At 41.9% G+C, this 13,248-nt stretch overlaps 1 protein-coding gene across 2 annotated transcripts in view; it reads left to right on the forward strand.

Moving 5' to 3' along the window:
• Positions 1-13,248, forward strand: part of ANKFY1 (ankyrin repeat and FYVE domain containing 1) — a 138,792-nt gene that overhangs the window by 29,506 nt on the left and 96,038 nt on the right. For both annotated transcript variants that reach the window (XM_030222266.1, XM_030222267.1), the window contains exons 4-6: positions 5,002-5,137; positions 11,317-11,440; positions 12,935-13,084. In XM_030222266.1, coding sequence (XP_030078126.1) covers positions 5,002-5,137; positions 11,317-11,440; positions 12,935-13,084 — 410 coding nt within the window. The remainder of the gene's footprint in view (positions 1-5,001; positions 5,138-11,316; positions 11,441-12,934; positions 13,085-13,248) is intronic.

The following is a 13,248-nucleotide window of genomic DNA, read 5'->3' on the forward strand; positions in this document are numbered from 1 at the left end:
ACCTGCACAAACAAAATTAATATAAGGACAACATTCCGTCGACTGACATTAAATATCTGTTTTAATTTTTGACTGTGGCAACTGAACCGGTTAAGATGATACTCGGTGTTAACCGGTTAAGCTCAGAGGTTTTTAATCCAGTCCTCACGGTACACCCAGCCAGTTGGGATTTTCAGGATATCTCCATTGAATTCAGTGTACAAATAATTTTGTTAATTCTATTTCTTAATCCTATTGCTTTTATCTAAACAATTCTTTACAAATTTTATATTATGGTGCTCAGTACATCACCATATTGCCCTGCTGGGAAATTATGGTCTCGGATGAAGATCACTGCACCAGTAGTGCCAAACATGTTTCCAATGAATATATTAAAAAAAAAATATATATATATATATATATTTATCTTAAACTGATGTGCTATTTATTTTTGTTACATTTGTACCCCGCGCTTTCCCACTCATGGCAGGCTCAATGCAGCTTACATGGGGCAATGGAGGGTTAAGTGACTTGCCCAGAGTCACAAGGAGCTGCCTGTGCCTGAAGTGGGAATCGAACTCAGTTTCCCAGGACCAAAGTCCACCACGCTAACCACTAGGCCACTCTGTTTTCCCTCATTATGATCATTTTCCCAGCTGCAAATTCAGTGGGGATATCCTGAATGATTGAGTTGAAAACCCCTGGCTTAGTGGTTAAAGGTAGGTAGGCCTGCTATTTATGCAGCCCATTTTAATCGCTAAACATAGCCGGTTTGGTGCTGAATATCCAGCTGTTCCTGGCCGGTTAAATAGTGTTGAATACCAGCCAGTGTGGATTTTGTAGAAAACTGAGTGCAGTTGCATGTGCAACTGCAAATTATTGCTAGTTAATGCTGATTATTAGTGGTGAACACCAGTTAGCACCTAATTTAACAATTAAGATACATGCATAACTGCCATCAAACATATAAACGGCAAGTGACCGACTCACCTGCAAATGCGCAGTAGAGTCGGAACGCTGAGAGTGTAGAAGTCCAAGCCCCGCCTCCACCAGCAGTACAACCCAATAGGGAGGAGGGCTTGGACATTGGCGTGGAAATCGGAGGAGGAGGGAGCAGGGAGGGAAGGAGGGGGCGGAACTGAGGGAAACAGACGCTGGGGGGAGGGCAGGGGAGAGAGCAGGGTTGGTGGACGGGGGGGGAGGCCATAGGAAAACAAAAACTAGCCCGTTGTTATGGGCTTAACGGCTAGTTATTCTATAACCTGTGCGTGCAAATTTGCACACAAGATTAAAGAATTAAGTGGCTTGTGGTTGGACTATAATTCCAAAGATGTATGTGTGTGTAGAAATTGCCAGCTGATTTATGGCTTGTATCTTATGCCATGATGTTAACATACTCTACAGTATCAGTTTTAGTCTTCTATAACATTCTTTACTGATCTTTTCTCTCAGTGATTTATGCCTGACTGTCACTCCAGCCTCCATTCCTAGTTGTTTGTGTACACCTTCCTTTTCAAGTTCCTTTATCTCTGCCATTCAGAGGGATGTTTCAGTTTTGCTCAATTTACCCCTAAAAAGAATTTGGAAATAAAGAAAGATGCCTTAGCACATTTGTCTTGACCAACATTTGTCTTGACCCTACCTGTCCCTCCAACTACCGCCCCATTTCCCTCCTACCCTTCCTCTCCAAGATACTTGAACGCGCCGTTCACAGCCGCTGCATTGATTTTCTCTCCTCTCATGCCATCCTCGATCCGCTTCAATCCGGCTTTCGCCCCTACACTCCACAGAAATGGCACTATCTAAAGTCTGCAATGACCTGTTCCTCGCCAATTCCAAAGGTCACTACTCCATCCTCATCCTCCTCGACCTATCCGCCGCTTTTGACACTGTCAATCACAACCTACTTCTTGACACACTGTCCTCCTTTGGGTTCCAGGGCTCTGTCCTCTCCTGGTTCTCCTCTTATCTCTCCCATCGTATCTTCAGAGTTCACTCTCATGGTTCGTCCTCCTCCCCTATCCCGCTCTCTGTTGGAGTTCCTCAGGGATCTGTCCTTGGGCCCCTCCTTTTTTCAATCTACACCTCTTCCTTAGGCTCCCTGATCTCATCTCATGGTTTCCACTATCATCTTTATGCTGACGACACCCAGCTGTATCTCTCCACACCAGACATCACTGCGGAAACCCAGGCCAAAGTATCGGCCTGCTTATCCGACATTGCTGCCTGGATGTCCAACTGCCACCTGAAACTGAACATGGCCAAGACTGAACTTATTGTTTTCCCACCCAAACCCACTTCCCCTCTCCCTTCACTCTCTATCAGTTGATAACACCCTCATCATCCCCGTCTCATCTGCCCGCAACCTCGGTGTCATCTTCGGCTCCTACCTCTCCTTCTCTGCGCATATCCAGCAGATAGCCAAGACCTGTCGCTTCTTCCTCTACAACATTAGCAAAATTCGCCCCTTCCTCTCTGAGCACACCACCCGAACTCTCATCCACTCTCTCATTACCTCTCGCCTTGACTACTGCAACCTACTTCTCACCGGCCTCCCACTTAGCCACCTATCCCCCCTTCAGTCCATCCAGAACTCTGCCGCACGTCTTATCTTGCGCCTTGACCGATATACTCATACCACCCCTCTCCTCAAGTCACTTCACTGGCTTCCGATCAGATACCGCATACAGTTCAAGCTTCTCCTACTAACCTACAAATGCACTCGATCTGCAGCCCCTCCTTACCTCTCTACCCTCATCTCCCCTTACGTCCCTACCCGTAACCTCCGCTCTCAAGACAAATCCCTGCTTTCAGTACCCTTCTCCACCACCGCCAACTCTAGGCTCCGCCCTTTCTGCCTCGCCTCACCCCATGCTTGGAACAAACTCCCTGAGCCCATACGCCAGGCCCCCTCCCTACCCATCTTCAAATCATTGCTCAAAGCCCACCTCTTCAATGCCACTTTCGGCACCTAATCACAACACCTCTACTCAGGAAATCTAGACTACCCCAACTTGACATTTCGTCCTTTAGATTGTAAGCTCTTCTGAGCAGGGACCGTCCTTGATTATTAATTTGTACAGTGCTGCGTAACCCTAGTGGCGCTCTAGAAATGTTAAGTAGTAGTAGTATGTCATCTGCGGAACTTTTCACTGCACAGAATTCTTCCTCTAATTGTTGGTCACTGGAATTGTAGAGCCACAGGTCATCTATAAACATGAAGTGTGATGTTACCTCTGGATTGTTAACTGTCTTTAGGATTAAAATTAAATCTGTAGCCCAAGGAGTTAATAAGTGGGTTAAGCACCATACAAAACAAACATGGTGACCCTGAAGTATGTCTTGTTGGAGCCCGATGATAGGAATGACAAACTGTCTATCTACATATGTCAGATGGTGTGGGGTTTGCCGTATTTTCATGATGAATTTGATTCTCACTCACTCCAGGGTTTATTTTGTGTGTTTCTAGACAGCTTATTATCCAGGAATGTGGGATGATATAAAAGGCTTTCGTCTTGGTTCTATATGCTCCCCTCTTGTTGCCCTTCTACTCTATTGCCATGATGTTGATATGATTGTATATTCTATCAGCGTCTATTGCAATGAATAGCCTATACACTGTATATAGACAAGTTATAGGCCTGTAATTTTTGGGAACAGTTGGTGAATGTCTCTGTGAAAGAATTGTTTTTGTCCATTAGCCATTGTGTTTGACAACTGATTTTTGCAGTCTTCCAGTCTTGGAGGCGTGAATAACTGTTTGAGCCAAAAACTGATCGCTCCATCTGGGCCAGGGCTCTTCTAGTTTGGGGTTGTTTTTAACCTGCTTTCCAACTCTATTGTTGTTACGTTAGGGTGTTCCATAACTTGACGCTTGCCTTTTTCAAATTCTCCTGTGTGCTGGTATCCATTCTGCTTCTCAATTATATTCTATAGGATTCTTGTATAAGTTTGTCCAGAATGTTTGTTTCAGCTTTACTTGGTGACAATTTCATTGTACTTGTGCACTGTTTCCTAGTTTTTTAAATAGAACTCTTTTGGGTTCTCTCTAAATATTGTAGTTCATTTTAATATTTCTCTTTTTCTGGGGGGTTTTTTCTCACATCTCCATAGATTTTGTGTTTCAACTGCCACTTTAAGATGAATTTCACTGTATGTAAGATTCTATGCTGGAGAAGCTGGAACTGCTTTCCCATAGAAATGTATTGGGCCCTTTTTGGATAGCTCATTTCTGTGCAAATCCAAGGTCCAGTCTGGTCCTTCATCGAACTCATTGCATCTTTTCGCCAGTTTTTACCGCATGCCCAGTTCTATCCCATTCTGCTACATTTTCAGAGAATTAATTTCCACCAGACAGATCTTCTTGACCCTTTTTTGTATAATTCTTTGTAATTTCTGTTGGGTTGAAAAGAATAAAAAGCACATACTTGTTTTTTGCTTTCTCCACTTTCTTGATTTTCCAGCTATCATTAGGGATCAATTAGAGAGGAGCTGAATTATTCCCTATTTCACCACTGCCATTACAGAGGGAAGTGGCTTGTGGAGACGATAAAAGTGTTTGAAGAGTTGTGGGTCCAGTTAAGTATTGTATGTAGATATCCTGTTCACTACATCCTGTTCACTACAGAGAATTGCAGATAGCAAGGACTTGAGAGGTCAATGGTCTTGCTTGCAGGAATCAGTCAAAATGTTTTGGCATATCCTGTTGTATGTCAACTTTGATAAAAACAATGTTTAGTAGTCATGCAATGTAAAGTGAGTTCACAAATGATCTTGTGAAGTGACTGGGTGTTGGCTTACTTATAGGATCTTATTACTCCTATGCCCTGCAAGACAGAGAGCCAAAGGCAAAGAGAGAATAATTGATTTCAATAAATCTTCTAGTGCCGGGATATTGCAGGGTAGTATAGCTGGGAGACCTGGATGAGACAGTTGGTCATTTTCTGCTTTCATTTACTGTGTTATGATTGCCAGGAAGTAAGGTTTTGTTTTGTTTTAATATTTGATGGTTTGACTTTCTAGATGCTAACTCCGAGGTGACCATGGCAATGCTACGCTGGATCTATACGGATGAGTTGTATCTAAGAGAAGATGATGTCTTCCTAACTGAGCTGATGAAACTAGCAAACCGCTTTCAGCTGCAGCTCCTGAGGGAAAGGCAAGTGCCAATAACTGAAGTCGGGGACTCAGTAGTTGTTGTGCTATAATTATAACCATGCTGTGCAGACTCAAATTGGCATAAATAATGTGACACAATTATAACCAAACTTTTTAGGTTGGAATGCCTATTAGTGTTGGACCTGGTTAGTTAGTATTTTATTAATTCAGGTGTCTGAGTCAAATAAGAAGAACTGCTGTTGTAGGATATGGGGAAAATGTTATGTCATTTATATTAACTAATGATCTGTTTAGTTGCCAGAAAGGTAGTAAGCTCAGATGGTTCAAAGAATATATATTTACACTAGTAAAAAAGCCCCGTTTCTGATGCAAATGAAACGGGGGCTAGCAAGGTTTTCTTCTGAGTGCATGTGGGAGTGTGTGTGTCCCTGCCCTCTCTCCCTTCCCCTGTGCTGTCTGTCCCCTCTGCTCTCTGTCCCCTCCCCCCTCTGAGTCGAGTCCTTCAGTGTTAAGTTTCCTGCTGTGCTGTGTTTGTGTTACAGAGATAGTGAGGGCTTCTGCCCTCTCTCCCCTCCCCCCTCTGAGTCCTTCACTGTTACAGAGAGAGCGATTTGATTTCATGCTTTGCTGTGTTTTCCTTCATTGTTTGTGTTCAAACTTGCCAGGGTTGCGGTTAAGCCGCTGAATTGGGCGGCTTTTCGGAAACGGCTGCGGGGAATTTTCTAATCGCGTGGGTTGCGGGGATTTCGAGCGGCAGCGGTGCGGGATTGGGTGGGTTTTCGCGGCCACTGATTGGCCGGTTTTCCCGCTGCCGGGGCTTCTATTGGTCCAATTTGGTCCAATAGAAGCTTTTCCGGGGCTTCTATTGGTCCAATTTGGTCCAATAGAAGCCTTTCAGGGGCGGGGTTGACGTCAGGGGTGACGGGGGCGGGGCTAGTGATGCGGGAGGCGGGGTTAGGTGACACGGGGGCGGGGTTCTGTGACGTGGGAGACGGGGGTTGGCTGCGGGCGGTTTTTGGGCGGGTTTACGGCTGGTTTTGGGCTGGGAAAATTTTTCCCAGCTGGCAACCTTGTTTGTGTTACAGAGAGAGCGAGGGCGGGGCAGACACTCATGGGGAAACCGGATATCTCTCCCCCTTCACACTTCCGGCTGGAGGCTTCATTTAGAACGTTGGTGGTGCCTTTTATATATAGAGATGATTGATTGAAATCTGACTGCACATTTACAGTGGTACCTCAAAACTAAAGTGGCTCCTAACTGCAGTACCCCGGGCCTCATCATAAAAAACTCTTTCCTCCGTCTCTGTGTGTTTCGAGAGACATCAGGAAATACATTAATTTTCATACCATAAAACAGTTCATCTTTGTGCCTAAAGAACAAATTCAATAACCATTGTTTATCAGGTGATAAAGCAAGGCTGGCAATTAAAGTTGAAGTAACAATCTCAGTAGTAGATGTCTGTAAAATAGCAGAGACATCCAGCGTCTCATCAAGGTCTTGTGGTTCTTCCAAATTCTTTTCAGAACTTTTCGGTATTGGGAAATAATATATCCGAGTAAAAAGTGGAACTTTATCTTCTGGAACTTGCAATATTTCCATTAAATATTTCTTCAACACTTCTCTAGGTGCCAGTGTACTGGATCGAGAAAAGTTTAAGAATCGCAAATTATCACTCCTTGCAAAATTTTCCAATGACTCATTTTTCCTTCTCAAATTAGTTAAATCAGTAATAAAAGTTGTCTGAACAGCCTTAATTTCTTTTGTTTCCTTTTCAGTTTTAGTACTTTGTTTTTCTAGAATGTCCTTGTCCACCAGAGGCTCCAGCTTAACCATTCTCTGATGAAGAGAGTTATTCTGAAATAACATTGATTTTATCCAGATCTACTAAGGTCTTCCAAATCACCTCACGGGTAAATTCAGGAGTCACAGTCAAAAAGAAAGGCAGCTCAGATTTCTTCTCTAGAGAATGAAAATCACTACTTCATCACAAGTTCAGGAGGTCTTTTCCTGATTGATTGATTATTTACCTATTATATTTTTGACCTCATAATTTTAATCTTGGATCCCAAACTTGTGGATTTGAGGAACCAGTGTGCTTTGATCTTCTTCTTTGTATTTTTTCATTGTTTTTTTTTTTCCGTGCCATATTGTATTACTTCGCTGTACAAGTTCACCAAAATGATACCCACCAAATTAAAGTAAGATCATCTAAATATGGTCAATACCAACAAAATGGAAGGAAAGATCACAACAAACACACACCATCCAACGAACGACAACTAACAAAAATCCACACAACATCAAACCTAGCAACCCAATACCAAAATATCCAAGTGGGCTACATTAATGCTAGGTCCGTAGTTAACAAAACAACAACAATATCAGACTGGATTAACTCAGAAAACCTCGAGCTTATGTTCATCAGTGAAACTTGGATCCACAATCAAAAGGACCCTCAAACTATGCCCTCCAGGTTACAAAATCACTCACTGGACCAGATTGGAAAAGAGAGGTGGAGGCATAGCACTAATCTATCGAGAACAATTCACTACTGAAACCATCGCCAAGTCCATAACACTCTAACTAGAAATTGCCTCATTCAGAATCCAAAACAAATCCCTGATTGATCAACTGAACTGCGTCCTGTTTTACAGATCGCCCGGTAGCTGGAACGAAAGCCAGCCTATCTTCACGGACTTCATCTCAAACACTTGTGTAAACAGCTCTAATACAATAATACTAGGCGACATAAACCTTCACCTAGAAGACCCCCAACTCCGCCAATGCACGCGAATGCAAAGACTTCCTACAGTCCTGGAATCTCAAATGGCCTCACATGCAAGCTACCCATATCAAGGGACACACACTGGACCTCCTATCACACAAACTGTCCACAGATCATAACTTATCAATAACAGACATCAAATGTCAGAAACACCTTGGACCGACCATTACAAACTGAACGTATCCCTAAATTGGCGAAAAGGGATCAAATCGTACACCAGAACAAACAACTTACACTACGAGAGGGCAAATAGACCCACAAGTGTTCTGGCAACAGATATATGACAACGGATGGACAACATGAACTGACGCCATACATTATCTCAATCACTGGGAGGATAGATGCAGAAGCGTACTAAACGAAATAGCACCCTTAAAGACAAGAATATCAAGAAGACAAAACCCAATACCATGGTTCAATGACGAATTAAAAAAAACTTAAAACCCAATCCAGAAAACTTGAACGAGCATGGAAAAAAATAAAAGATGAACATACACTCAATGCATGGAAACAAATACACAGAAAATACAAGTACACAATAAGACAAACCAAAAGGTCCTACTACAAAACTAAATTAGGACCGGATAACAAAGATCTGAAGAAACTATTTCAACTCGTAAATAAGCTACTAGACACCAGCCCTGTCACCACATCCAACACAGACATCCCACCCACAGACAAATTGGCTACCTACTTCAACGAAAAAATAACAAAATTACACCGCACTCTTCCTCAACACAACACCGACATTGAATATTTCTTTGACGACCTGGACCAAATCCTGGGCGGATACCCAGCTGACCGTATCTGGTCAACATTCAATCTACTCACCACTGAATCAGTTACACAAGCAACTCAAAGGTTCGCCAAAACCCACTGCAAACTGGACATATGTCCCAGTCATTTACTTAAATCTGCCCCCAGACGCTTCATAGAAGACCTCACATCCCACCTAAACTTCAGGCTACAACAAGGTTACTTCCCCGAGGAATATGGTAACATCCTACTTACCCCAATACCAAAAGACACTAAGAAAAATATAAACGATTTCACCAACTACCGCCCAGTTGCATCCATCCCTCTAGTAGTAAAATTGATGGAGAGCTTGGTGACCAAACAGCTCACGGAATACATGGACAAGTTCTCAATATTACACGACTCACAATCAGGATTTCGCTCCTACCATAGTACTGATACTCTCCTAGTCACTCTCCTGGCCAAATTCAAGCAGGAAATAGCCATAGGTAAAAGCATACTTCACCTCCAATTCAAATTCAAACATATCACCACCATGGAAAGCAGCCTGCGGAGTACCTCAAGGATCACCATTATCACCTATACGCTTCAACAAGATGATGATCCCACTGGCAAAGTCCTTATCTAATCGAGGCCTCAACCCGTTCATCTGTGCAGATGATGTCACAATCTACATACCCTTCAGATATGCCTTGACAGAAATAACCAAAGAAATCAACGATGGCCTGAACATCATGGACTCTTGGGCAAACTCATTCCAATTGAAACTGAACACTGAAAAAACACACTGCCTCATTCTCTCATCTCAACTTAACAAGTACAAACCCTCAACTATAAACACCCCAGGACACACCCTCCCTGGGGGTGCCTAAAAATACTCAGTGTCACAGTCAACCACAACCTTACTCTTGAGAGCCAAGCAAATACCGTAATAAAGAAAATCTTCTATTCAGTGTGGAAACTGAAGCGAATAAAACCTTTCTTCCCGAGGGAAACTTTTCGAAACCTAATACAATCAATGGTCTTAAGCCATGCAGATTACTGCAACGGAATCTATGCAGGATGTAAAGAACAACTCACAAGACCGCCCAAAACATAGCATCCAGACTGATATGTGGTAAAACACGATTTGAAAGTGCTAAACCCCTTTGAGAAAAGCTTCACTGGCTCCCAATCAAAGAACGGATCATCTTCAAAATCTGCACTTTGGTCCACAAAATTATCTACGGCGTAGTCCCAGGATACATGACAGACCTCATAGATCTACCAACCAGAAACCGAATCGGATCATCGTGATCATACCTAAATCTACATTATCCAAATTGCAAAGGACTTAAATACAAAACAACTTACGCATCTAGCTTCTCCTACATAAGCGCACAACTATGGAATGAACTCCCAAAAGCTGTGAAAACAATCTATGACCACCTAAACTTCAGGAAATCAATAAAAACCCATCTCTTCAAGAAGGCCTATCCCACCGATCCAACTTAAATTCCCACACCCAACAACACAGCATAACCAATGATTGTACCGGACAATCTACAATCTTCATTCCCTTCGACCCTCATGATGCTTGATTCACACCTACCTCATTTGACCACAATACAACCTTGTATTACGGTACCATGTAAGCCACATTGAGCCTGCAAATAGGTGGGAAAATGTGGGGTACAAATGTAACAAATAAATAAAAGTGTTATAATGCTTCGTTGTAAAATAAAAAATGTTCATAAATAAAAATTATTTGAAATAGAGGATGAGGGTTAGTTGCTGAAATATGTTTAATCTCTCACTTCGTTGCCTTTACAGTTATTCCAGATTTTCCAAGGAGCTTATTAATAAAAAATATATTTGTATTTCTAGATTCTTTGCAATTTGACCTATAAATGTATTCACTCTGCAGCCCTTCACTACCTCTCCACCCTCATCTCTCCCTACACTCCTTCCCTAGAACTCCGTTCACTAGGCAAATCTCTCCTAGTTGCACCCTTCTCCTCCATCGCTAACTCCAGACTTCGCTCCTTCTATCTCGCCGCACCTTATGCCTGGAATAGGCTTCCTGAGCCATTACGTCTAGCTCCATCCCTGGCTGCCTTCAAATCCAGGCTAAAGGCCTACCTGTTTGATGCTGCTTTCGACTCCTGACTTGTCACTTTTATCTTATCCTTGTGTCCTTCTGTCTGTCCTTCCCTTATCCTTATTGATCCTGTCTGTTTGTCCTGATTTAGATTGTAAGCTCTTTTGAGCAGGGACTGTCTTTCTTCATGTTCAATTGTAAAGCGCTGCGTACGACTGGTAGCGCTATAGAAGTGATTTATAATAGTAGTAGCTCAAAACGGTTAGGAATGGTTTGGGGTTTATTTGTTAAGGTCTGATGAACCTGTGCTCTAAAGAATTTTTATAGTTCAACTAGGTAGTGAGAAAATGAGAAATAAAGTGATGTGCCTGTGGCATTTGAACCCCGGTATCCTTGGTTTGTAATCCATTGCTGTAAGCACTGATCCAGTCCTTGAGTACAACAGGCATGAGCCAAAATCCAAGTAAATAAATGTAATTCCTCAGGTTTTAGATGCAGGCTTGTTGTTTTTTTTGTTTGTGTTTTTTAAATTTGCTCATGTACAGTCCAAGCTTAACTTCCTGATGAATGTGCCATGCTTAATTTCTTTGTCTACAGATGTGAGAAGGGTGTTATGTCACTAGTTAATGTAAGAAACTGCATCCGCTTCTACCAGACTGCAGAGGAGCTGAATGCTAATACTCTAATGAACTATTGTGCTGAGATCATTGCCAGTCACTGGGTAAGCACAGCTTATTCTTTTTTTTTAATTTTTAATATTTATTTATTTATTGAATTTCATATAGCACAACAATAAGCAAGCAGAGCACTGCTTATTCTTTAAAAAAAAAAAAAAACCCCAGCATTGTGGTCGAAAGTGGGCCTGGACCTTTTGTTTTCTTTTTTCAAGGGAATTCTTTCTTATTTATCTAACTCAGGTTATTAAGGCCTGTGGAACCTATGAATCTGTTTCTTAAAATGCTCATACATTACCAGCCTGTCTCTCATTTAAAAGAGATATGTAGTTTGCTGACATTTTGTCAGAATTGTGGGAAGCATACAGTGATTGTTAGACCTGGCTACATAATTCTAGTTTTTTTTTATACCCTCGTGCCTTGGAATCAGTAGCAAGTATGTGTGTGTGTTTTCAGCATTCAGTGTAAATTTGTAAAGATTTGTCTTATTGGTTTGTAGCCAGATCATTTCTTCTGTGTTGTCAAATATGTTTTTCCTGTGGAGGAGTGGCCTAGTGGTTAGGGTGGTGGACTTTGGTCCTGGGGAACTGAGGAACTGAGTTTGATTCCCACTTCAGGCACAGGCAGCTCCTTGTGACTCTGGGCAAGTCACTTAACCCTCCATTGCCCCATGTAAGCCGCATTGAGCCTGCCATGAGTGGGAAAGCGCAGGGTACAAATGTAACAAAAATAAAATAGATACTATTGGAGATTCTACATGTTGCTATTCCACTAGCAACATTCCATGTAGAAGCCTGCGCGGCCACATTGGTGATCTGCAAAGGCCGACTACATGGAATGTTGCTAGTGGAATAGCAACATTCCATGTAGAATCTCAAATAGTAGCAAGAGTGGAGGAGTGGCCTAGTGGTTAGGGTGGTGGACTTTGGTCCTGAGGAACTGAGTTCGATTCCCACTTCAGGCACAGGCTGCTCCTTGTGACTGGGCAAGTCACTTAACCCTCCATTGCCCCATGTAAGCCGCATTGAGCCTGCCATGAGTGGGGAAAGCGCGGGGTACAAATGTAACAAAAATAAAATAAACAACTGTGATGGTGAGGGGGAAAAATGCATGTATTACAGATGCATTTTGCATAAACAGAGACGGAAGCATAGTTACCTCAGGGGAAAAAAAAGTCTTATTTTTTAAAAATATTTAAACATATGAGGAAACAGTTTTATAGATTTGTGGATATTTCTCCAGGAAATACTGATGTTTTAGAATTTAATTCACATTGTTAGAGCATCAGTAATTTGCCTGCAGATTATTTATAGTGTGTATTAAAATTGGGTTATGCTTATATCAAAGACTTAGCAGTGGTGGTATTTTTCTTTGGCTTGCTGTTGTTGTTGTTCTGCAGCCCATCCCAGCCCGAGAGCAGCTGTTGTGTAGTTACGGGATTGTACTACATTGATATGTGTGTAACTTTCTTTTAAGATTATTGATCATGTCTGTTCATTGGTTTATTTTTCATGTTTATTTTTGTCCACCGTTGTCTATAGGATGATTTACGGAAAGAAGATTTCAGCACTATGAGTGCTCAGCTGTTATATAAAATGATCAAATCAAAGACAGAGTTCCCCTTGCATAAAGCCATTAAAATAGAAAGGGAAGATGTTGTCTTTCTGTATCTCATTGAAATGGATTCTCAGGTATGATACTGACATGTTATCTTTTTTGGGTTCAATGTAGATTCGATTAATGTACTGCTAGATAGGGCCTGTAAAACTGTACTGACTAAATTCATAGTTAATAATATATGTTGAATAGTTGAGAATTTCATCTAAGAATTCTGAAAACCATACAAATGGAAAAA

This window comes from Microcaecilia unicolor, chromosome 13 (genome assembly GCF_901765095.1).
Source record: "Microcaecilia unicolor chromosome 13, aMicUni1.1, whole genome shotgun sequence".
Lineage (NCBI taxonomy): Eukaryota > Metazoa > Chordata > Amphibia > Gymnophiona > Siphonopidae > Microcaecilia > Microcaecilia unicolor.